This window comes from Cygnus olor, chromosome 17 (genome assembly GCF_009769625.2).
Source record: "Cygnus olor isolate bCygOlo1 chromosome 17, bCygOlo1.pri.v2, whole genome shotgun sequence".
Taxonomy (NCBI): domain Eukaryota; kingdom Metazoa; phylum Chordata; class Aves; order Anseriformes; family Anatidae; genus Cygnus; species Cygnus olor.
Window position 1 is genome coordinate 13,150,403 of NC_049185.1, and position 24,584 is coordinate 13,174,986.

A 24,584-nucleotide genomic window follows, 5' to 3' on the forward strand; every position below is an offset into this window, starting at 1 on the left:
GTGTTTCTCCACAGTTTGTGTTCTAGTTTGCTAAATACATGATGATGTACGATTTATCTTGCTCGCAGCTCTGAGACCTTTGTGTCTTTTCCTCCCTCCCCCCTGAAATTCCACAAATAAATCACAGCTTGGGTAACATTCCTTGGAAGCCTCAGTGTAAAATATCTTTCCTCACTGATTTGTCCTCACTATCTCTTGCGCATGCCACTTTGTTTATTGTACGGTTGCTCATAATCTGGCTATGTATAAAAATATAGATATCATATATATAATACCCACCTACATACAGCAGCAAAATAAGGAGCATTTCATAATTATTCTGTATATACATACCCATAATACATGCACATGCACATACATATACTATGTGTGTAACATGATGTGGATACCCTATATATACACATATATACATGTATATATATACAGCTAATGATGAAAAGCTCCTTATTTTATTCCTGTATGTAGGCGGATCCTTAGAAATGCAAGTCACCCACGCTTCCCCTTCCTTAGATTACATATTTGCTAAGTCCGTGAAATTCAGTGTGTTTGTGTACATTTCAGACAAAGATCTACACGGTCTGTTCAACACTGGAAAAACAAAGATGGTGTGACTTGTGTGTCAAATGTTATTTTTCCTAACTAGATGCTCAGCCACGATTTCAATGTTTTCATAACTCCTACTGCGTGCATCCAGATATCAGGCTGTTACAATCCAGATAAACTTTGTACGCGTGCTTCTTGCCTCTGACGGCTAAAGTATTTTGCTGACCCCCAAATTTCAGCTGCTGCAGAGTTTTGGGGTAGGCAGCGGCGATTTGTGAGATAAAAGAGCAGAAGGGCAAAGCCACGAGGCGGATCTGGAGACGCAGGGGTACGTGCCCTGTTTGGCAGGGAGTCGATGACGCAGAGTCAGGTGTTTTCTTAGTGTCATGTTTTATTTACCAAACATGCAGTGCAGCGATCTCCCTTGAGCACCAAAACATGCAGACTGCCGGCAGGCAGCTCCGCCGTGCGGGACGTGGTGAGGAGCTCGGGGCTTTCTGCTGCTCCTCCAAGGACTCCGCCACGTGCAAAGCCCCATGCCCAGAGGGGCAGCGGCAGGATGCCTTCCAGAGAGCTCCTCATGCTCTCTTGTCATCCCCTCTACACCCTGCACGTGGGACCCAGGCCTTGATTTCCACCGAGCCAAACGTTTTACGCTCCCAACAGCTGGTTTGCATCTGCACCTCCCACCCAGGGAACCTATCAGCAACAATGACAAGTCCATCGCAAGTTTGTTAAAATCACTTTTTTTTGTTAAAATACGTTAAAGGATTCTGCTCAGAAAATCTCGAGACAGGCTATTTTGACACGAGAAAAATGTGATTTGCCGTTCTTCCCCTCCTACGTTTCTTCTTTTTTTTTTTTTTTTCGGTCAAAGTTGACATACTTCATGGGTTTCTGCTGAAAGGCATTGTTGGATGGAACAATCCTCAGCTGGTGAGTTTGGGAAGGTTCATAGTGGCAAAAATGCTACCAGCAAAATCCATCCCTTATAAAAATGTCCTAAGTCACTTTTTATTCTGATGTAGCAGAGACCACAGTAGGATTTTCCCTGCTGTAGCCATTCGGATTGAGACAACGCAGCACATCACACCCTGTCTGTGAGTTTTGTATCTGAATCCGACATTTCAGGCTGGGCCAGGCACAAAAGCCACTCGGGGAAGCAGCCGATCGGTGTGTCCTACCCGCACTGAGCACCCCTGGGCAAGTGTCTGCTCCATCTATCTCTCAGAAAAAGAGCCGAAACGGGGCTGAAGGAGGATTTGTCCTACTTTTAGCGGAGAGCAGCCGCAGCGGCTCGGTTGATGCTGCTTTGGCAAGGAGAGGAGCCCCTGTCTTCTTCCCTCGCCGGCCAGGAACCTCCACGCTCCGCCAGAGCCTGAGTTTCATAACCAGCTGGGAAGCTCGTGCAGGTCTCCGTGGGGTTCAGCTGAGCCATTCATGGAGGGGGAAAGGGAAAAACGTACGTGGCAGTCAGCTGCACAGCCAGCAAAGGGTTCGCAGCCCTTTATCAGCTGGTCCGTGGCGGGGTGAACACGGTTTGCTTTTTCTCTTCGCTTCCTCTTACCCCGGCAGAACTCGGCTTCATGGATGAGCTGCTTCTCTAATTAAAACCGATGAGAAAGGAGGACCAGGAGAGCTGCCAGGCGAGCGGGAAAGTGGAAATAAGAAGAGGCTCTGCTGATTTGTTCTTGGTCAAACGTCGGCTTTGCCTCTGTGGGCGACGCATCGCTGAACACGAGAGGCAGGAGCAAGGAAGAGACTCCCCATGTCGGGTACCCCGCCTGCCCTGGGGCTTTAGAAATGCAGATGAAACGTGGGACATCCTCCCTGCAGGTGCCCACAGGCTTCCCAACGGCTGGTGCTCCAAAGCCTCCCCAGGCCCAGGACAAATGACAGTCATTCAGAGGGCAGTCGGGGTACCTGACTTCATTTTCTGCTCTTTTTTGTTTCCCCTGATGGTCCTGAAAATCCCGAGCAGTCCCACTGCCTGCCGCCCTGCACCTGGCCTTTCTGCTTACGTGCGGCGTCTGAAAACGTGGTCTGCTGGGGAGGCAGCTGCCACGTGTGCTTATTTATTTGTTTCCCTTCTCACCTCCTCCTTTCTGCTCGCTTTGAGCGAGGCTGGCAGATTTTCAGGAGCCGGGCTGCTGTTACGTAAGGTTGCGCTAAAACCTGTGCAAAAGGGTTTGGAGGAAAAGCGTGGCTGGAGCCAACTCTGATCCCTGGATGCCCTTCTGGTCTGTCCACACCGCTCAGACATGCTGCTGCGAGCGGCTGCTGTGCCCTGGGGCTTCCTCTGCTGCCAGCATCCCTGGGGACTGGGGACGGACGAGGTCTGCAGTTGAGTGGTCCAGTGGGACGGCCGCTGGGGTGCCACGCAGCATCTCCCACCCCCCGGGCAGTTCAAGCCTGGATAATTAACGGTAATTATGCGGCTGAGGGAGTAGGTATGCATCAGATTTAATTCATTTGAAGTCCTCAGCCGGAGTTGTGCTGAGCCGTGGTCTTGTTGGCTCAACAGCCCCGCACCCGTGATGCGGGTGGCCCCGAGCGGCTCGAGGAATAAAAACCTCCTGCTCCTGGGTGAGAGCTCCGTGGCGTGGGCACCGGAGCTGTGCAGAGCCCCCGGCGCCCTTTGGGGGCTCAGCACCACAGTGAGGATGGAGACCTGGCAGCTCGCAGCCCACTGGCAGTGCTCACTGCAGCACCCACGGTGCTTTCGGTGCCGCTGCGACCTCGCTTTGCAGCCTGGGGAGCTGCGATCCCATCCCCAGCCTGCGGCACAAACCCAAAGCGGTGGAGCCAGGATCCCCCTGGGTTCCTCCGGTGCTAAATCACCAGAGTTTGGGTTCAGGTGAGGTGATACATCCAAGGGCTGCGGACAGTTGTGTACACAATGGTGGTTGTTAGCCAATAAATCGGGCTTTTACGCAAATGCCTCCATACAGACGTAGGCTGCGGGGCAGCAAGTGAGACCGGGGAGTCGGAAAAATTAATGTGTGGAGAAAGGGGGGACTTGGAAAGTTGCCACTGTTGTTCCAGTCCCTTCGGGAGCTCACTTTTCCCCTTCTTTCCCTCCGTGTTTTATACTCCACGTGACTTTTGCCTTTTAAAACTAGACGCCTTGTTTGCACTAGGGGCACGCTGTGTGGGTTTGAGCAGCAGGAGAAGCTCAGCCCTGCGCTCAAGGCCAGTTTGAGGCTGTAGCGAGGTGAGGCTTAAGGCTGGGGGTCTGCTTCTGCCCCACGACAAATGGCTCTGGGCATAGGCAGTCTTTCCTGCATTGAAAAAGAAGAAAAAAAAAACAAGAAAAAAAAAAAAAAAAAAAACAAAGGAAAGTGTTCACCCTGCAGCCAGAAGAGCTTTGGTTGATCGAGGATGCATTTAAGGTTGAAATGTACCATTGCATCCTGTTCCCAAACTCACGTCCCTCCAGGGGATGCTCTCCAGGGCTCTGAGTTTGGTTGGGTTAGGTTTATTCCTCGTGGGGGCTACACAAATCAAGGTGGGTTTTGGGGAAGGGAGAGGGGCAGGGAGGGGAACGGTGGGCAGGGAGGGGAGGCTGTTGTTGCCTTGGGCAATCGCGACGTGCCCACACCCGGCGAGGACCAGCCCGGCCTCTCCCCTGGCACCTCCCAGCGCTCGTGGGCTCAGCACTGCCCACGGGGTGGGGGCCGCAGGGCAGCCTTGGGGGAGAAGCAGATTTCATGGCCAAGGGGCTGCATTTTAGAAGGGAGATAGTTTGTGGGAGGTTGTGCGTGGCTGAAGGTTTTGTCTGGGGGATGTACTCGAACCACCACAGCTTCTGTGGGCCTCCTGGGCAAGCACCTGGAGAAGATGCAAGAACAGAGGTGGAGAAACCCTTGTGGGGTCTGCCAAGCCCATGCACCCCCACGCTGCAGCCTCCAACGTCACTTCTCCCGAGGGTTTGTCCCTCGGTAGCATGTCGGTCAGCGGAGAGCCTCGGGGCCGCCAGCTGACATTCACCTTCGCTTCGGATCCGTGCCTTCTGGAGGCAGTCGAAGGGCAGCTGCTGGTGGGACCGACCGCCTTTTGTGGTGCGACTTCAGTGAGATGTCTTTCTCAGTGTGGGATTCATGCCAGAGCTTTTTTTCTTTTTTTTTTTTTTTTTTTTTTTCTTTCTTTAAATAAACGGTTTTATTTAGATATCTATAGAAAAAGTCCCACCTGGCCCTTCGGAAGGGTTTCAGCTGAAACGTAGCAGATTCTAGTCTTCTCTAAAAAGGTAAGCCGCGTTTCTCAGCCAGACTTTTCTCCCTTTTGTGGCCGCAGTTTGGCACGCAGGAGGCGCAGCTGGCGGCAAGGTCGCTGCCCTTCCCCGGCCGAGGAAGGAAAGTCGCAGCACGTGCCGGCCCGGCGACCCGCGGCGCTCTCCCCACGTGTCTCGGGCTCAAGCAAGGCAGGCAGCCACCATTCCCTCTGTGCTCCTTCTTTCTGTGACCTTTTAAATTCGGGTTGCTTGGGTGACAGTCTCCCGAGCTGGGCGTCATCCTCCCTCGTGAGCCACGCTGCCTGGTGGCCCTGCTCCGTGTCCCTGCTCCGTGTCCCCGCTGGTGCTGTCCCCAGTGGGGTGCGTGAAGGAAGAAGCCTCTGGCTGCTCACCCTCCTTGTCCTGGATGTATTTATTTGCTTTGTGCCAAACTGGGCAGCCAGCGGAGGAGGATTTCAGCTTGCTCGGTGGAAGATCTTCACTCCTGTCCCCACACCACCAGGATGCACAGCCCTGCCCCTGCTGCTTTTTGCGCCGTGAAGCAGGGAACTGAACTCAGCAGGAGGCGGAGGGACAGCCTTGAATCCACGACCCCATTCCTGCGCTCCCCTGGATGTTCTTGCCCTGGGGGTCTGGTCCATGGGGGAAGAGGTGCTCACCTGGAGCTCGCCTCCCAGAAATAAATGCACTTAAATTTCTTATCGGGGTGCATTTATCTTTATTATGCGCTTGTTTACTTCCGAGGGTGTGCGCCGCAGCCTCCTCCCAGGCACAGGCAGCTGAGCGAGCTGCCCCATCCCCTCCGGCCGCAGCCCTCAGCCCAGACGTAGCATGTGCACGAGGAAGCGGGGAGGAAATGCAGTCCAAAGGCGAAGCACCGTGAGTCACTCGGTGAAACCCCTCTGCTGAGCTGCCTGCAGCACGCAGCACCGGGAAGGATTGGAAATAGCAGGGGTGCGAGCGGCCAGGATGAGGGGAACGCGGCCGGTCCTCGTGTGCCACATGTGCTGGGCCAAAAAGCTCGCTTCTCTTCTTCCTTTTCTTTTTATAGCCCTTTGGTTAATGTGGATTTTGTCCCGTGGGTCTGGTCCCTCACACATCTCCCTGCTTTTCGTGGTCCTGCTCTGGGACCTTTCAGGCTGCGGGAGCACGGAGCGATGCCTTAAATCCTTCGCTCACTGCAGCCGGGTCCTCTCGAGCACGGACCATTGGGCGTGTGATTAATTAATGCTCTCCTGTTTCACCTGTTTGACGAGGATACTCGGTGATGTGACTGAAACGTAACCTCCCGGGCTGGAGGCAGCCCTGTGCACCATAACGGGCTGGACGTGTATTTTTAGTAAAATGGTGTTTCCAGCTCAGGATTTGAACTTTCTGGACAATTCCTCGTCCCTCTCTGAGTCACACACCAGCCCCTTCCTGCTGTTTCCTAAGGCTCATCGGAGGTGCTCTCCTTCCCGGGAGGTCACCCCAACATGCCCAGCTTTGGGGACACTGATTTTTTCCATAGCTGTGTGCAGGATGCCTTGCGGAGCCTGCAGGGATGCTCTCAACCTCCCCCAGGAGATTTCAGAGCCCATTAGACGGTTTTGCAACCCGAAAAGGATTTTCCACCAGCACGGATGCATCTAGCTACCTCCTTTCCTTCCTATGCAAGAGCAAGAGTTTGATGATGAAAATGGAGCTGGCGACAGCGCTAATTGCTGGAGAGATGACGAGCCTCGTGGGGCCGGGGGACCGACGTCCTGTGCGGCCTTACAGCTACACAGGTGAGCGCCCGCTGGAATATTTTTTCAGCTCCGGGGGAGGCAGGAGAGGGCTCTGTGCAGAACCAGGGAGCACAGGCGGGTTTCTAGAAGCAGCGCAAGTTGAGCTGGTAAATTATAAAATGCCACACTCGAGGGCTGTTATATAATGTCCCTTTGCAGAAGCCGGTAGCTAAATATAAAACCGAGTTACATTTCGGGCTGGTGTAAAATGATGCAAGCAAGCGGCTTTGTGTGGGAAGGATGCTCTGCGGCGCTGCGAGAAGCGGAAAAGCTTTCGGGACCCTGGTTTGCTCCCTGCCTTCATCGCCTGCTTTCTCTGCACCCCTGTGAAATGCGTTTACGCCCCGTGTCTCAGTTTCCCCCTCTTTAAACCAGGAACAATAAAATCTCCGTTTCCTTGCAGCTGCGTTGTCAAGATTAATTCATGTTTGCGAAATGACCTGCGAATCTATAGAAACCCAAACAGCATATCATTATCCCCAGCTAAACTTGGCGTGTGATATCAGCGGGCCACATTCCCCTCCCGCCCCGGAGGAGAAGGGCTTGTGTCAGTGCTGCCAAGAGGAAAATTCCAGCCACTGTTCCTAGCGGAAAAAAAAAAAAAATCCAGAACAAAGCTTTGTCAGGCTGAGACCGCTTTGTTTTCATCAAGGAACCTCACCCCTTCATTAGCTGCGAGCAGAATGATCAGCTCCCACACGAGTCAGCTAATGCCGAGGCACGGGGGGGCTGATGAGATTTTTGGATGCCTCATCCTGCCCTGACGGTGACGGTGACGCTGGGCTCCTGCAGGACCTGCTGCCACCGCCACCGGCTCCTGACGCTGACGGGTGATAAAACTGGGAGCATCTCCTGGGGGAAAGGCAGTGCGGGGAGATGTGAGCCTCATCCTGCCTGCCTGGCCCGGCGCCGACCCCGGTGGTCCTGCTGTGCGAGGTGGGTGCTGCCTCCCGGGGCTGGTCTGTGTGAAATGCCAGGGGCCACCTGGGCCCGTCTTCTTTCTTCCTCCTCTCTGCGCACAGGCAAGCTGAGCAGAAGCAGGAATAAATCCTGGTCCCCCAGTTCCACAGCAGAATTAGTGCAGCACCCCCTGCAGCAGCCCCGAATCCAGCATCAGGGCGGGCAGGTCCTGAGCTGGTGTCAGCACCTCTTGTGTCGGGAGGGTGGCAGTGAAAAGCCGCACGCCCGTATTTCTGAGCGGGGTTGCACTTGTCCTGGTACTGTTTCTCCCTTGTGCTCAGCCCCTGATGGAGCTATATGGCCACTGGTGGAGCTGGATGGCCACTGATGGGGATGTATGGCCACTGATGGGGCTGTACGGCCACTGATGGGGCTGGATGGCCACTGATGGGGCTGGATGGCCACTGATGGGGCTGTATGGCCACTGATGGAGCTGTGTGGCCACTGATGGAGCACTGGGGCTTTTCAGAAAGTGGAAGCACAGATGTGAAGAAGGAGAAGCCTGGCGATGGAGCCTTCCCTCAAAGGCTGCAGGTGCTGGGCAGTCCCAGCAGAGCGAGGTGGATTTTCAGGCCAGGTTTGACCAGTAACTTTGGAGGCTCGAGGAAGCCGGGTGCAGCTGGAAGGACGGCTGAAGGATGGGGCATCGATGATGGAAAAAAGGTTTTTTGGCAGGATGGAGATCTGCAGGGGAGTTGCCAAGCAACTGGTGCAGCTCTGCTGCCTCCTGCTCCTCTCCTCCCACCCGAGCAGGCATGGGGTGGCTGTGTCCTTGTGTCCTTGTGTCCCTGTGTCCCTGCATCCCCGTGTCCCTGTGCCCTGTCCAGCACAGCCCTCCCTGGCCGTGCCACCCTGCTGTCCCTGCGGGTCCCTCCTGGCGAAGGGCTGCTGTGAAAGCAGGGAGCACACGGGGCTGGTGGGGCAGGACGGTCCCGCACCCCCAGCCCAGGTGGGGCAGGTCACTGTCAGCAGCAGGATGAGAAACCAGCTCTGTCTTCCAACCTGACAGCAGCAGGATGAAAAACCATCTCTGTCTTCCAGCCTGGTTCCAAGCTGTGCAGGTTCCTTCTGAACCAGCCCCATCGATGTGCACTAAGACGCAAAGCAAAACACCCAGCAGGACTCCTCGTAACCCGGCTTCCATTAGCATCACCTCTGCGTTTCCTCAGGAGACACTCCAGACTTGCACTAGGAGAAACATTCAGCCTGAACCCTTGGGATTTGCTTAATAAAGCTTTAATTTGGACCAACTCTTAAGTAACAACCGCCTGTTACCAAAACCAGCCCATGTCCCTCAAAAAGCCTTGGACTTGCGACAAGGGGCATGGAGCAAGGGCTGGCAGGAGGGGAGGCAGCCGATGGCTCCCGTCTTGCAAAAGATCAGCTGCTGAGTGAGCGGCAATAAACAGCAAGCCCAGCCAGCTCGTATAAATGGCAAATGGACCAGACTGTTCAGAACAATCTGTTCCTCCTTCGGGGAAGGGCTGAGGTGCCGGCGGTAGGCTGGGGAAGCGGCTATTCTCAGCGCGTGCTGCTCTGAAATATCGCCTCAGAAAAATGGAAGGGCCGAGGCAGGGTAATTACTAGGGGACACGTCCTAAATCAAAGCAAAAGGCTGCAGGCAGCTCTGCCGGGATGGTTTCTTTCCAGCGAGGCTTGTGCCGAGGGAGCCCTGCCTTGCCCTGCCACCGACCTGCTGCTGCTCTTGCCCTGGTTTTCTGCTCCTGCCACACGGCCGCCACGCCACGCTCAGGCAGGGGCAGCCCTCGTAATCCGTGGCTGTCATTTGCCGGCTTTTGGCCACACTAATGCCTCGTACTGCCACCTATTTACATGGGCTTTAGCATCACCGAGCCAGAAGGAGAGCAGTCGGTGCACCCGGTTTCTTTCCCGGTGCTGCGGTTGCTGTCGGAAGGGAACACCCTGGGGTGCTCAAACCTCTCCCGTAAAGCCGAGGTCTTGGAGACAAAAAGGTCTGGGACTGTCCCAGAAAAGCACGCTGGGCACGAGCAGGGCTATGGTTCCTCAAGGCAGGTTCACCCTGGCGTCCTGCTTTTTCTGGGGTTTGGGGGTCCCCCAGGATCCTTTCCTCCCGTGCCCATGCCCTACCCAGCAATCAAGCAGCCTTCATTTGATTTTGAAAAAAAATAAAGTAAGAGAAACCGAATGCAGATGGTGCAGAACACCCATACAGCAGTTTAATTAATTGCCTTTAAATGTTAATTCAAAATAGTTTCCCTGAGTGATCTTATATAGGCCAGTCCTCACTTGCCTTAAGCCACTTCCTGAGCATGCTCAACTAATACCGTGTTAGTCCTGATCCAGAGCACTGCACGGGATGGTGATCAGCAGTGATTTATTGGAAATAGCTCTTCTAAAACCAGCTGTACCCGCTGCCTGCTGCCAGGCTGCCCGGCTCAGCCCCGAGCTGACACAAAGCCACGGGGATGGGCAGGGAAGGGGCTTCCCTTTCCGACCCCACAGCGATGTCCTGCTGTCCTCAGACACCTCCTGCCCGTCTTCCTGGTGCTCTCCAGCCGGATCTGGCATCGAGGATTTCCAGATCTGCCGATGGACTTCTCTGGGGAGACCTGCGAGGTCACGGAGGGAATTTATTAGGCTGAGTGTTTGACCTAGCCAAGCGTCCCGCCGGCATTTCAGAGCTCTTGCAGTGAGCATCCCAAACCCGGAGCAGGACTTGCCTCCTGCTCAGGTTTTATGCTGCCAAACGGCCGTGTCCCTCCAAAGCGGTTAAGGGTTCAGCAGCCCTGCTGAGAACCTTACTTGGTACAGCTTTGCTACATCACAGCCAAAAAAAATCCCTGCAGAGAGAGCCTGGGGCCTGGGCAGGCAGGATCCCAAGCGACAGCAGCTTCTGCAAACCGCTCTGTCCTTGGCCTCTCCGATACCTCTTCTCTCCCACTGCTGCAGTTAAAATTTCCCGCAGCGTGTGAGCGCTTGCTGTGATGCCGGTTTGACCCAAGGGCAGTGAGATTTTCAGAGGGCTTTCACTGCTTTCAGACAGAGGTGGCTCAGACAGCGTGTCCACAGCTGTTTTTATTCTGTGTTTGCCCACCTGCAGCAGCAGCCCCTGAGCAGCAATTCGGCTCGGCCACCTCTGCAGTCAGAGATGTCTGTAATTCAGCACGGCTGCCGAAGCAAATCCCTGATATTAGGCTTCGTGGAGGGGCTGAGCCAGTGGTGGGAGAGAGCTTTGCTTTTCCAAAGTCAAGTCCCGGGGAACTCGCTCCTAAAATCGCCCTATAAGAGCACCGAGGAATGTCACGAGGGAGTCAGCTCGCTGCTGGAAGCCGCGTTTCGCCTGGTGTCAGCAATTCGGAAGAAGCCCATCTGCAGGAAACGCTTGGTGACCGTTTCCTCCGAGCGGAGAGGGTTGACAGCTGTGCGGCTGGCAGCCTCCTCTCCCCTCGCTTCACACCAATTCCTCTTCAAACGTGGGGCCGTGTGCCCGCACAGGGACGTCTCCCTCCCGTCCTGCTACCTACATGACCTTTCGGCACTAATGGACCTTGTGCGTCTGAATTCGGGGCTTGTTCTGCCTGATTTCGTTATGGGGCTTCTGGCCGAGAAGCTAGCTCCCCATTCCGTGCTGCCTTAGTAATGCCAGCATCTTCCTGGTGCTCCCAGTGCTGCTGCTGGGAGTTTATGATTTAATACAGGCTTTTAGAAGGGGGGGGGGGGGGGGGGAAGAAAGTTTTGACAGTTCCATATATAGCCCTCTGACTCACAGATTTCATGTGTCAAACACCGAAGACGGGTTAAGTAGAATTAAGTTCTGGATTTGTTATAAATAGGGATTAAGTAACACGAATATATTACATTTGCATGAAAATACGGGCCTGATTCTGCAGCTCACCCCAGAGATTTTCCCTGGCGTTGTAGGGCCACCCGCAGGCAGGTGAGCTCAGACGAGAACCGGCCCAGCCTGGCAGCCCCCGGAGCCCCCATTTCACCGGACCCTGTGAAATGGGGAAATCTGTGTAAATATCACCGAAATCAGGAAGGATTTACGCTGGCTGCACAGGTGAGAATACGGCCCTTAAAACAGTTCCAGCAGGCTTAATTAGACACCAAATCTGCAGCTGAAGGAATAATTTCTCCGTGTCAGTTAACGCTAAATGTATCTATTAAGTCAGGGAAGGTGGGTTAAAAGGAAAATTGCACCAAAAGTTACTTTTCTTTGGTTTCTTCCAGAAGATAGAGGTTCGTTGCGTTCAGGTGCTACAGCTGATCTCGTCCTGCTCTAATTACCATTCTTCTCAGCCACAGCCTGAAGGTCCGGCCAGACAATGAAGTCACGCTGGTTCAGAGGAGTCTGACAGCGAGCACTGTTTGGGTGAAAACAGTTCCCTTTAGTAAAACAAATGCTTCTGCAATGAGTGTGACAGATACAGACTCTACCAAATCAGATTGCTCCTCAACAGTTTAATTTACTGACTTGCTCGTGGCTTAAACAATTGAGAATTGGTCCATCGAGAAGGACCACAAGGATGGATGATATTTTGGGGCTGTATTTTGGGGCTGTATTTTGGGGCTGGACAAGCCCATGCCAAGGAAAACCAGGCTCTCTAGGACAGCTTTTGAGGCACTCAGCAGTGTTGTTTCGGGGAACATAATGCCCAGCCCTGCAGCTCTGCCTTTGTGCTGAACCAGAGGTTTGACTCTGCTGAGGGTGAAGGGAAACCGGCTGGAGAGAAGGGAGAACTGAAACCACATGAGTGAGGATCTGATCCCCGAGATGCTGTCGTTACTGCCCCGCGGAGGTGTCCATAATGCAGAAACAGCACGAAAAGAAACAGCACGAATACTGAATTTGTCCCCCGCGTTGGCTGCCCCCAAGTCTCTGTCCCCAGGGTCCTTCCCCAGGTGTGTTGGCAGTGCCAGCTGTTGGGCTCTTTTGACAGGGGGTACCTCTACCTTGGTGAGAGGGTGGCAGCTGCCTCTCCAAGCAAAACTGGAAAAAAAAAATCAGGAAGAAAGCCCAGGGAGCTGCTGGGGATGGCCAGGCTCCAGGTGCTGCCCTCTGGTCAGAGCGAAAGGCTTCAAATTCCCAGGTTACGGGATAAAATTAAATACTTCAGAGGGAAACAGAACAGGTAAATGAAGGTTTCTGCCTGCTGTGGACACACGATCAGGAAGACATCAGAGCACACGCTTCAGGGCTGCTTTCAGGGATGGTTTCCAAACCATCCACCTTGCTGGAGTCCCCGTGCGGTCCCCAGCCGCGCTCCGGTACGGCGATGCCGCCGCGGCAACCAGGCCAGCACCGGTTCCAGGAGGCTCAGCACCGGCTGCTGGCCCTCCCCGCTCCGTGCTGGGTCTCATCCTTCCCGTGCTTCCCACTGGGAGGGAGGGATTTTCCCCAGGAAAACCCCAACTGCTTCCTTGGCTCAGGAGAGGAACCGCAGAGCCCTGCAGCAGGGTGAGCATCGGGGGGGGGGGGGGGGGGGGGACGGGACAGGGGAGCACCCATGGGTGTCTGCCACAGCTGGGGGGCGAGGGTTTGCAGGATCAGCCCTTGTGCCCTCCGTGGCTGCAGCTGTGCATGAGCTGATGGCCCCACGGACTCCCGGGGGCTCTGCCCACCGGCACGGGGCGGGGGGGCCCAGCCTCAGTGGGATTTCTATGGAAACCCAGGTACGGCTCGGGGTAGAACAGCTCGAACCATCTGTTCTCCCCCTGCTTATCCACTGGGCGAGAGGAGCGTGTTTTGGGGATGACATCACTACAAAACTCTCCTTTATCCATCGCGCAGCCATCTGTGGTGGTTTCCTTGCGTGCCAAACATGCGAGCGGGTGCTTGGGGCTGGGCAGGGCAGCGCCGCCACGACCCTGAGCCGGCCCGTGGCATCAGTGTGACCGTCCCGTCCCCATCCCTGTCCCCAGATTTCATTTCTCCCCTTTGAAACCAGGCTGGTCCCCAGGAAGGCTCCCTCGTCCCGTGTCGAGGTCTCTGCAGAGCGAACGGTGGAGTTAGACGGGAAAAATGAAGCGCTCAAAGGTAAAAACTGAAGCACAGTGGACCTTGCTCTGAAGAGGATCAGAAATACTCACGCAGTCTGCCTGGCTCGGGGCTTTGGGTGGCAACGAATACATTAGGAGGAAGCAGCGGGGGTGTGCCACACCACTGGAGGTGTGGTGGCATTAACCTGCGTCCAGACGAGCTGCAGTGACCAAGCTTTCTTTTTTTTTATTACTTATATTTTTCCCCTTCTGTAGCAGCTGAGGGGGTCTGGATTGAGGCGCACGCTCTCAGACTTCACTGTGAGGGAGAAGGAATGTCGCCTCGAGGCAGAGTTCAGCAGACTGCAGAAGCAGTTTCAGATCTCAGCAGAGAAGAGGAAATGTTTCGGTGCCAACATGAGGCAGCAGATACACGCCCAGGAGTGAGCACAACCCCACCGGGCTCCGTGGGGTTCATGCTGAGATCTCCGGTGCTGGGATGAGAGGGGTGAGGACCTGCCCCAGCACTGCAGGAGGGATGTGCTTCATGCCGTTTCTCGTTCTTCTTCTGTAGGAAAGAAATAGAGTCGCTGAAGGAAGAACACAGAGGGATGTCGTTAATACTGAGCCAGATCAACTCCCTGAGAAACATGATGCAGGATGACAGAAATCGTATGGAGCTCAAGTGCCTCTTGCAGACCAAGGATCAGTACGACTGCCTGATCAGAGACAGAAAAGCCCTGCTAGCTGAGCAGGACAGCCAGGTAAGAGCGTCTGAACAGGTCCCTGGCCGAGCACGATACAGCAGAGCAGAGCCATGGAATGAATTTACTCCAGTATGTAAAAAGCATTTAATTCAGGCCCTGGAATATAAAGCTGCCTCTGCGCAAAGGAAACAGGACAGGGATGAGTGGATACAGCCAGGCTCCCATTTGAGTCAGCAGCACTGGCTGGGAGACTGAGGTCCAGCTCCAGTCCTTGTTGTCCCTCCAGTGTCTGCAGCTCCCTTTCGATGGTCACACAACATCCCTGTGCTTTCCCCTTCACTTTTTCTGTCCCTGAAAAAGAGACAAAAAAATGGAAGGGTTGGTTGAGCAAAATCTGAGAAGCCCTACGGCTTCTCCGAAGGACAGACTGCTTTGGTTTGGTCAACACTGGGTGGGGGGCCAGGGAAAATGCGGTGCTACAGAAGTGACAGGCTCCTGCAGCCCTCTGCCCCGAGCTAGTTCCCCAGGACAGAAGTCAGGGAACGCACTCAGGGGATTTGCAGTTGCTGGAGATGCTGCAGAGCTTTCCATAACGGGGTTAGCTTTCAGTTCGGGACTTCAGGATTTTGTGGCTGAGTCACAGCTCTCCCACCTGCCCCCGGCTTCATTGTTCTCCAGCTGCTTCGTTCGCCTTGTGGATTTATTTCCGCTGGCAGCTCTCCAGTTCTGGCAAACATTTTCCTCCGCTCGTTCCCAGGGAGGACTGCGCAGATCGCTGTGTGGCCAGCACGGGAACCACTACCAAAAATCTGTCCTCATTGCCTCTTCCACCCTACAAAGAGTGTTGCTGTGCCTTGCTCAACACCCGCTGAATTTCCCTCTGGAGGCAGCTTCATTTCCTTGGTGACATGAGAATAAAGTGGTCCCAGTCATTCTGCATGTGCAGAATGGGATCCTTTGGGATTGTAGATGCTTCCATAACTGTGAGCTCATTAATAAAGTGGTTGCTGTAGCTCAGGTCAACAGAGGGTATTTTCTTTGGCTGAGTGTCCTGACAAGAATCCAGAATGCAGGGGTGGAGATTATGTATTTGTTTTTTCTGTGTGTGTGCAGATCCTGGAGCTGCAAAAAAAGATTGTGAGGCAAAACCTGATAGCAACGAAGGTGAAGCAAGCAAACAGTAGCAAATGGCTGCAAAACCAGATTCAGACCCTGGAGATGCGTCTAAACAATGTAAGCAAACATTTTGCAAAGCTTTGGACGCGACGTGGGGCCATGCTAGGGCCTGCGTGCAAAATGCTTCTTGATCAGGACGAAGGGTAACGGTACGGATGCATTTGGTTCACACAAACTGTACGAAGGACGTGGCTTTTTCCCGTGGCCTGAATAATCCCAGAATGTCTCAAAGGCTCCTTCAAGCTCCGTGACCCAAATGTAGCACGTGTTCCAAGCCAAGAAGCCCAAAGGTCTGCACCTGTTTAGTGACAAAACCAAGCTGCCTGGAGCCACTTTGCCCTGGACAATGCCAGCTCCAGTTCTCTGCTGAGATCATTCTTGGGAGGAGAACAGTGCAGGGCCTGCTTCAGATCTCTTGCGCCGTGTCTGTCCTAGCCCCAGTCAAGGTCTTTCAGCACAGACCCAGCCCTGCACCAGCCGCAAACCTTTTGCTTCCCTCTCCCCAGGTCACCGTCCGTTTTGATACCATCCTGACCGCCAATAACAAGCTCCGAGAAGAGATCGAAAACCTTCGAATCCAGAAAGCCATCCTGGACAACTTCTACGCGAAGCTCCGTAAGCATCTGGACCAGCAGAAGAGCAGGATGGACGCCGCCGTGGAGCAGTCCACGCAGGCATACGAGCAGCGGTGCGTGGCCTCGCGAGCCCTCTGAGGCCAGGGCAATTTCTCTGACTGGTGTCAGTGGGAAGAGAGATGGGTTACAGCCCCTCTTGTCTAGGACTGGGAGCTGTCTAAGGTCTAGGGGTCTCTGTGAAGGGAGATCGGTACTGCCAGGGTGTTGTTCATTCCACCTACCCCGGATGTTTTTTGGGATGGGGGGCACTGCCCCTGCTTGGGAACCAGGAGCAGAGGTCAACCAGCTGCGGTCTGAGTGACCCGGCTGCAATAAGTTGGGTCAGGAATACAAATCCTTCTACCCGTACTGCTTTCCACCTGTGTACGGTGTAACTTAGAGCTCTCCACGTGCAGGGTGGAGGCTCTGGCGAGGATTTCAGCCATGAACGAAAGGCACAGCAAAGACACCGTCCAGTACAACATCGAGATGCAGGAGCGGGAGCGCATCCGTGACCAGGAGAACAAGCTGAAAACCTTTGTGCTTGCCAAATTCACGGATCGCTCTGAATTGGAGGAAGAGGCCAAAAAGAAAGAAGGTAGCACATGAGAGAAGCCCCCTGTAACTGAAACCGCAAACCAGGAGTCTGCAGGGTGGAAGGGGGCTGCTTTCAGCAACTCGTAGCACTGCAGCCCAAAGGCATGGCGTCTCCCCTCCTCCTTCACCATCCTCAGGGCAGGGAAGCTCAGGGGAATGCTCCCAACCCCAAACGAGGTGAAAAGGGTGAAGAGTGATATATGAGCACTGTGTGTCTTGGTTTCCACAGCTTTAGGTCTTTTTTTTTCCTCCTAGGGAATGTTCCTGATGAGTTTGCCCCATTCCTACACAGACTGTGAGCTCCCTGCTTAATTTCCTGGGGAAATTAGAAATTAGAGGAGCTCGTTGCCCCTCCAGCACTGCTCCCACTTTGTCCCAAGGTCCCTGTTAAACTCCACACCCACAGACAAAAACTATACTGGTAGGGACATGCACGGCTCAGATTCTCTGTCTCCCCTCAGCCTCGAAGGCAGCCCAGAAGGCAAAGCGGAGGCAAGGGGAGAGCTTCGAGAGCCGGGAGGTGGCTTACAAGCGGCTGCTGGAGCTGGCGGAGAACGGGGACATCGACCAGCTGGTGAATGGGTTCATTGAAAAGGAAGGGAAGAACTTTGCCTACTTCAGTTACGCCACTGAGCTGAACAATGAGATGGAGAAGCTGCAGCAGAGGATCAAGGACCTGCAGGTCTGTTCCAGTCCTGCTCCGAGGCCCTTCATGCCTGCTTCGGAAAATACTTGGGGCTGGGGTGGGTTTTTCATCCTCTACGCAACCAGCATCAATCACACCAGGGCCTGGCTCACACGGGTGTGCTTAGGAGAAAGCAAAGGGTAGCCAAAAATACAACTCCTGCAGGCAGAAAGCTGCTTGCTCGGAGCTAAAACTGTCTCAATGCTGCCACCGTGCACCCAGCAAAAATATTGCAAAAGAAAAGAGCTCCAGGAGGGCCAAGGGCCGCCTCAGCTGTGTGCAGGGCTGGCTGGAACAAGAAGAAATGCTGCCTGTTGTGGGGTGGTCCCCAGGGGGCTCAGGTGGGATGTTCCTGCTCCCAGGGCACAGGGATGGTCTCCAGCCTCTGTTGTGCATGTCTGTTGGGCCGTCAGCCACTAACTCTACCCTCTCCATGTGCTTGTGTTTATGCAGAACGAAATCATGCTCTTCACAACCGACCAGGACAATGAAGAGAGCAGCAGCCTTCATGTCCTGAAGGAGCTGGAGGTAGGATGGCTGGGTTTTCCCCCTGCAAGGACAGCAGGCGCCTGTCTGTCCACGCACGTGTCCTAGGGAGGCTGGTCCTGTCAATGCTGCTCTGGCAAACATCTGGAGAGGCATGGGAAGAAAAAGGCTCCTGCCAGCCCTGGTCTTTCAAAGCCTGGGGCCTCATCTGTGACATAGGGAGCTTGGGATCCCCTTCATGGGGCCTTTCCCCTACAGTGATGGGAGCATCCCACAGCCACTCCTGGGATGTCTCCAGTGTCCATACTGGAACTAGCCAGCACTGGGGTGGTGGGAGAGAGGAGGGGGCTGTTGTGACACCTAGCAGAGCCTATGCTGATAGGAAAAGCTAAGTCAAACGACTGAGAAAGCCAACGAGTACGAAGAGAGATGCAAAGAGAGCAGTAAAGTCCTGGGCCGGCTCAAATCTGCCATGGAGGTCCTGTTCAAAGAAATCGACTGTGATGCCATGAAGATCAAGGAGCAGCTTGGCGATAATGGGCAGATCACGGACCTGAACCTGATGCAGTTTTTTGGTGGGTTTGGGCTGCCTCGCCATGCAGTGTGTGCCTTGTATGTCCACTTTTCCTTGATTTTTTTAAATTTTCAGCTGTTTTTTCCCCCCTGACCCATCATGTGTGCGTGTCCCCTGCTGAGTGTGAATTTGGGATGTCAAATTCCCTGCCAATTCAGGAGCCAGCCTGGCTGCATAAACGTCCCCAAGCCCTTGTCTTGGCTCTGGGTAGGGGATCCAGCCTTGGGACCCTTGTCCAACACCAGCTGAGGGAAATCCTGTCAGGGGAGCCCCATTTCTTGGCACTCTCCTGCATTGCCCTGTGCTCCCTCCCGCCCAGCTCTCGTGGAGAAGAAGACCAACGAGCTCCTGCTGAAGGAATCCATCCTGCTCTATCTGGAGGCTGACGGCTCGCTGACATCCCAGACCTTCACCAACCCGCTGCTGGGCGGCACCGAGCTCCTGCGGGGCACGGACCTGCCCCGCTTCTGCCCGCAGCCCCCCGACCTGGAGGGCGCCGCCGACGCCACCGACGCCTGTGAGTGTGCGGGGCGGGGAAGGAGGGGCTACGGCCGTGCCGCCAGCCAATCCGCAACGGCCTCCTGGCGGCCCAGCCAATCCCGGCTGACACCTGTGCTGCCCGACCAATTGCGGCCGGCCTGCCCCGCCCCGACAGGTATATAAGTGCCGTGGGGCGGTGTGTGAGGGGGGCGGCCATTTTCTCGGGCAGTCGAGGCGCCGCTGGACCACGCGCGGCTGCGCGAGCTGGTTCTCCAGAGCTGTGAGAGGGAGCGGGGCAGTGCCGGCAGCACGGGCAAGAAGGGACGAAACGACATCCAGGCGTGAGAGCCTGGTGCTGCTGGAATAAAGAAAGTCTTGTCCCCAAACTCTGCGCCTGTGCCCATGCGGTGTCTGTCCTGCCACAGCTCCGGCTGCCGTCCCCTCTGGAAGGAACCCAACGCCTTCCGCAGGCTCCCAAATCTCCGCGGGTGATATTTCAGCACGGTTTCACCCACAGCTGGGGGAGGGAGCAGCTGCTCGCCTGCAGCCCACGGCTCCGGCACCACCGGGGCAGGGCGGGCAGTGTGTGCTGAGGGGGAGCAGAGGCTGGGTCTGGTTCTCCTCACTGCACAACCCGACGTGGTTTTGTCATGGGGGGGTTCTGGGTGATGATGTTCTGGATGATCCCACTTGCTGGGTGTTCCCTGCTGTCCTGGGAGGGCACAGCATCATTACAGCTCTCTCCACGCACCATCACACCATGCATCCAGGCAAACCCAAGCACTGCTCACACCAGTGATTTCCTCTCACCAAAATACACTTATTGTGGATGCTGTTCAGTGCTGTTTTCTCCACAATAAGCAAATCTTCGCCATGGAGAGGACGAGGGAGAGGGGCAAAGGGACCCCCGGTGTGAGCTGGAGAGAGGTGATCCCGCAGAGCCAACCCCAGCGCTGGCCATGTGCACGGTCTAGTCCTTCTCCTCACCATGTGTAATGACATGGACGAGGTTTTTGTAATCGAGGTTGCCAGAGACATCTGGAGGGAAGGCAGCGAACATCTGGTCAACCTGCCAGGAAAGAGACAGGGTGGAGAGGCAGCACAGGAGGGGTTTGTGGCTGGGGCCAGGAGGAAAGCTGGGGCTGATGGTTTGCACAAGCTGTGGTGTGGCTTCAGCGCCGGTCCCCATCCCACAGCTGTGCTGACCAAGGAAATGAGAGGGGCAAAGAAACCCCAGCTCTCTCGTGCCCTGCTGTGGGGTGAGAGGTGGCCAGTGGGGTTCTGGCAGGACGTCATTGCTTGCTTTAGTGGGATTTCATGGAAACTCGACTTTGCCTGCCCTGCCCTTCAGCTGTGTACCTCTCACATGGGAAACGGATGCGTGAGCAGATCCTGAACTGGGCAGTGGGACCCAGCAGGGAGAGGGAAGAGGACCCAGTACCAACCCACCTCACTTCAACCCCTGGGCACAAGCAGGGACTTTTTGGTGCATGGGGCTGGCGGAGGGGTGGTAGGGGCACATACCTCTTCCTGGGAAAACCTCTCACCCTGCGTCATCAGCATTTCTTTGATGCTGCAAACAAGAGAGTGCAGTGAGCACGGGGCAGGTCTTGGTGCGAGCCATCCGCCCCCCCCGAGCACCCCTGCACTCACTAGGCGGATTTCAGCCCTTTGCCCTCCGGATCAAACACCTTGAATGCGTTCAGGATCGTCTCCTCCGGGTCAGCACCTGAGGGTGACACGGCCGTGACCATTGGAAGCAGTGGAAGAAGCAGCCAGGTGGAGCCTCCTGCTTCCCATAGCCCCCCTGTGGAAACACTGTGGGATTTGGGAAATGGGGGGCTCTGCTGGAAAGCTGACATCCTCCCCCCCCAGCCCTCTTGTGTTGGCCAGGATCCCCTGACACGGGGAGGAGCAGACAGACGCGTGGTCATGGTGTGCCCACCAAGCAGGCTGTGTCGCCTCCGCCCCGGCATCCAGCGCATATCTAATCTTTTGGGTGTATTTATAGAGCTCCAGGAGGAGGCCCTTGGGGCCGCAGAGCCTCCAGGAGATCTGGGGGAAGGCTGCATGCCTCAGCTGCCGTAAGTGATAGGGGCTGCAGCCGGGCAGGGAGGGCAGGTCACAGTCATGCTGTACCCAGTGTCCTTCCCCGCGTGGCCGTTGGTGCCACCTTTGGTGCTAGCAGGCTCAGAGGCACTGCAGGATCTGTCCCCTCTTTCCATGGGGACAAGAACATCACAGCTGCTTGCTTGTTGTAAACGCCTGGGGAAATTAAGGCACGGAGACCTGCTCCTGCCCTCCTGCAGGTGGGGGGAGAGTTGGGGCAAGGCCAGAAGTGCCTTTGCTCTGATCCCCTCTGTCCCATTCCCGGGCTCTGCACCAATATTGAGATCAGCCCCACCTGCCTTTCTTTGGCTGCTCCCACCTAAGACCTCCGAGGAGCCTCTGTGACCCCACAGGGTGATGGAGGCCCCAGGAGCTGGGTGGCCTCCCCAGGTGGGACAGGACGTTGGTGGCGGTGTGAGCCCACCCCCCCAGCTCCCTGGGCACGCTCTCACCCTTGAGTTTCTCCCCAAACATGGTGAGGAACACGGTGAAGTTGATGGGGCCGGGCGCCTCCTTTATCATCTCGTCAATCTCCTCGTTTTTCACATTCAGGCGCCCTAGGGGAGAGCGGTGCTGGGTGAGCGGCACGTCCGGCTGCGAGCGTGCAGACCTCTGCTCCGCTCTGCGCATCGGGGGCTGAAGGACACCCACAGGAGCCTTTTCCTGGGGGAAAAAGCGGGGCATTCCCCTGCCCCACTGCCCCACGGATCAGTCTGAGTCCTCATCAGATGTTTTTGGCCAAAGCCACCAGTTCTCCTGGCCCTGGTGACCCTGTCACTGGTGTCATGATCAGGCCAGTGGGAGCTGTACCCAGACAGCTACGTTTGTCAGGAATGAAGGGGACTGAAAGCCTACATCCTTTTACCTGAGTTCAGGTGATCTTTGGGATTCCCCAGACCCATCGCTGGCCTCAGTGGTGAGAGAGCCAAGCTTGCGACTTCACAGCTCCCCACAGGTCCTGCAAATCCCCCTCATGCCCATAAACCCAGGGATGCTGCCGGATGGCAACATCCAGGTGCTTCTTAGCAGTGGGGAACAAAGGGAGCATTTGGCTCGGGATAATCCAGGAGCGGGTTCTCTCTAGTACCTATGGGATTAAACACCAGCTGCTCCGTGAGCCGCTCTCATTCACCACACGTATGACCACGCTGTCTGACAGAAGTGGTTTGGGGTCAGGTTTTCAGCAAAGCAGACACAAGATCCAGTTAACCACTGGAGCCTAAATGGGGGCTCCCGGCTGGTTTCTCATTTAGCGGGTCTAATGCTGTCAGAGGTGCTGGGGAGGGGATGTTCCTAAAGGGGGCTCACCGAGCGCAGCAAACGTATCTCTCAGATCCGCCTTGTCAATGAAGCCGTCCCGGTTTTGGTCCATGATGGTGAACGCCTGGGAGTAGACGAGGAGGGCAGGGAGCACAGGCAGAGGGAGAGCCGTCAGCCTTGTCAAAGGCGCTAGTGCCCTCCTCCTCCTCCTCCCATCGAGCTGGGTAGGAGCAGGACGCCTTGAGCCCTGCACAGGATGGGGCTCGGGGGGTCATCACCCAGCGAGGGAACAATCCTGTCCCCTGCACCCTGGGGTGATGTCTCCCCACAGCAGTCCGACCCTGATGCCACACACACCCTACACCTTGGCCACAACCCTCTCACTCCAGGATGAGACCAAGCAGGGAGGAGAGCCTGAGCCACCAGCTTGGGACCGGTTATCCCCGTCCTGGGGTGCTGCACGTACCCGAGTGCCAGCTGGGCAGGGGTAGGTCTCGAAGAGCTCTGGTGGGAGCTAGCTGGAACGATGTCCCCCAGACCCCCTGGATGCCTCCGGCTTCTCTGCGGGGCACGGGCTCCCAGGAAGCTCTGAGACAATCCCACATTTAACGGTGTCGCTGAGTTGTTTTCTCACTTTTAGAAAAACAACCTAAAAACAGGCACGCTGCCTCTCATTGCAAACCAGCTGTCACCGAGCTGGAAGCACGCAGGAAGGAGCTGAAGGTCACATCGCATCGAGGCCCCTCGGTCATTTCCACCAAATCCACCTACCTCTTTGAATTCCTGGATCTGGGCCTGCTCGAACATGGAGAAGACGTTGGAATTAGCACCTTCGATCCTCTTCTTGGCTTTCTTGGGTGCCTGCAGGGTTCAAGTATGTCTCACGAACTCTCTGCCTTTTTATGGTGTGGAATAAAAGCCTGAATCTACCCTGTGCTTAGTCACAAGTCCTTCCTGGTAGCTCCGGGCTTTAGTCCCTGGGTGCTCGGTGGTTTCCCCCCGTGCTGCTCAGGAGCTGGGGGGCACCTGCAGTTCTCTGAGATGCTGCGGAGCTGTAAGAGTCCTGCTTCAAGTACAACTCCCTCTTTGCTTTGCTGATGAATTTTGCCAAATAGGTCAGAGCAAAGAGGAGCTGGGAAGTCGCTTTCCCAGGAAAGGCAGCAGTGGGTGAACCGGCCGGGATCTGCCCAGGTGCAGGGTCAGGAGCATGCGGTAATTTTTAGGTGTCTCCTGACCGCTCTGGGCCTCTCACTAAGAACAAAGCACTTATTAACACATTTGCTTATTAAAAAATCCGCCTCCTCCCGCACAGGGGTTTGAGACAACCAGAAATGCCTTGGCTGGTCCTTTAGGGAGATGAGGACAGAGTTGCTCCCTGCCCGACCCTGCTGGCCTGCCGAGCATCCCCTCCCTTTGGTCACGCACACCCCTGCGGCTTCCCCCTTCCAAAACGAGATTCTGCCAAGAGGGAACGGAGCGGGAGGGATTCGGGGGGCAGAACTGCCCTTCCCCTTGCTGCGCAGAGGAAGGGAAAGAGAAAAGCTGGTGGTTGCACCCCCAAAGTCCCAGCTAGAAAGCTCTGCTGCCTGCAGCTGATGTGGGAAGCACCTCTCTGCCCTCTCCTCTCCCCGCTGATCCCTGCAGGATGCCCCCCTGCTCATCCCCTCGGCGGGGCAGGAGGGATCCTTGGATCCCCGCCGCCTCCACCGCTCCCTGCCCCTTGGAGCCATCCCGGTGCAGAGCCAACACCACAGCTTCTGCCCCTGCCCGCCGCAGCTCGGAGCTCACCATGGCTTCGCTCGGGCGCTGGTGGTGCCGCAGGAGGAACCTCAGAGGCAGTCCCTCCTCTCCCCTGGGCCGAAACAATAAATACGGCTCACTCCAGGCTAAAAATAGCCCCCTGCCCACTTTTGGCTGTAATAGGTAAACCAGCCACCCCCAACCCTCTTGTCTCTGACTTTCTCTCTGCCTCCCTCTCTAATCTGGAATAACAGCTTGTTGTTGTCACTGCCTGGCGTGACATGCGAGACACGGAGGCTCTCAAGGTTAGCGGGGTGCCGGGAGGCCCCGCAGCTCCCACGCGGGGATGCTGACCCGCTGGCGCTCACACGGGGACCGGACCCACCTGTGTTTGTCACTCGGGGAGGGCAGGGGCTCTGCTTTTCCCCTCTGCTGGGCTCTTTGGGGGGATTTGGCCCAGGGAACGAGGCTCAGCGCATGTGCTCCCATGCCCTGCTAGCATGCCTTCCCTCTGATGGACATTTTCTTTGGGGTGGAAAGCTGTTGAGGTCCCCATGCTGCTCACAACGGAGGGACCACCTTGGCTACAGCCCCCCCATGCCCAGGGGATGTGGATATTTCTGCCAGAAATGGAGCTTTCGTGCCTCGTTAATGCATCTGCATGGCAAAACCGGGTCCTGCTCGGC

At 55.7% G+C, this 24,584-nt stretch overlaps 2 protein-coding genes across 3 annotated transcripts; one reads left to right on the top strand and one right to left on the bottom strand.

Moving 5' to 3' along the window:
- The first annotated feature begins 12,335 nt into the window (after positions 1 to 12,335).
- Positions 12,336 to 19,173, top strand: CCDC63 (coiled-coil domain containing 63). 2 transcript variants are annotated; one of them, XM_040577357.1, is made up of 12 exons: positions 12,336 to 12,949; positions 13,414 to 13,528; positions 13,747 to 13,913; positions 14,045 to 14,234; positions 15,291 to 15,410; positions 15,860 to 16,041; positions 16,384 to 16,565; positions 17,026 to 17,246; positions 17,703 to 17,777; positions 18,118 to 18,310; positions 18,629 to 18,826; positions 19,019 to 19,173. In XM_040577357.1, the coding sequence occupies exons 2-12, from the start codon at positions 13,514 to 13,516 to the stop codon at positions 19,132 to 19,134; spliced, it is 1,659 nt and encodes a 552-aa protein (XP_040433291.1). In that variant the 5' UTR covers positions 12,336 to 12,949; positions 13,414 to 13,513; the 3' UTR covers positions 19,135 to 19,173. The 2 variants fall into 2 exon arrangements, with proteins under 2 accessions (XP_040433291.1, XP_040433292.1); XM_040577358.1 differs by having other exon boundaries at positions 13,750 to 13,913.
- MYL2 (myosin light chain 2) lies at positions 18,835 to 24,242 on the bottom strand. Its single transcript, XM_040577359.1, has 7 exons — positions 23,947 to 24,242; positions 22,930 to 23,019; positions 22,207 to 22,282; positions 21,351 to 21,455; positions 20,443 to 20,518; positions 20,314 to 20,362; positions 18,835 to 19,858 (listed from the first exon to the last, which is right to left on the bottom strand). The coding sequence occupies exons 1-7, from the start codon at positions 23,947 to 23,949 to the stop codon at positions 19,760 to 19,762; spliced, it is 498 nt and encodes a 165-aa protein (XP_040433293.1). The 5' UTR covers positions 23,950 to 24,242; the 3' UTR covers positions 18,835 to 19,759.
- Positions 24,243 to 24,584: the final 342 nt, after the last annotated feature.

What these genes read in the sequence shown, in the direction of transcription:
- CCDC63 (XM_040577357.1), top strand. An exon ending in AGAGGCCAAAAAGAAAGAAG is followed by an intron (nt 16,566 to 17,025) that starts GTAGCACATGAG and finishes GTCTCCCCTCAG; the next exon opens with CCTCGAAGGCAGCCCAGAAG. An exon ending in ATGTCCTGAAGGAGCTGGAG is followed by an intron (nt 17,778 to 18,117) that starts GTAGGATGGCTG and finishes CTATGCTGATAG; the next exon opens with GAAAAGCTAAGTCAAACGAC.
- MYL2 (XM_040577359.1), bottom strand. An exon ending in AGATCCAGGAATTCAAAGAG is followed by an intron (nt 22,283 to 22,929) that starts GTAGGTGGATTT and finishes GTCTACTCCCAG; the next exon opens with GCGTTCACCATCATGGACCA. An exon ending in AGAGGTTTTCCCAGGAAGAG is followed by an intron (nt 19,859 to 20,313) that starts GTATGTGCCCCT and finishes CTTTCCTGGCAG; the next exon opens with GTTGACCAGATGTTCGCTGC.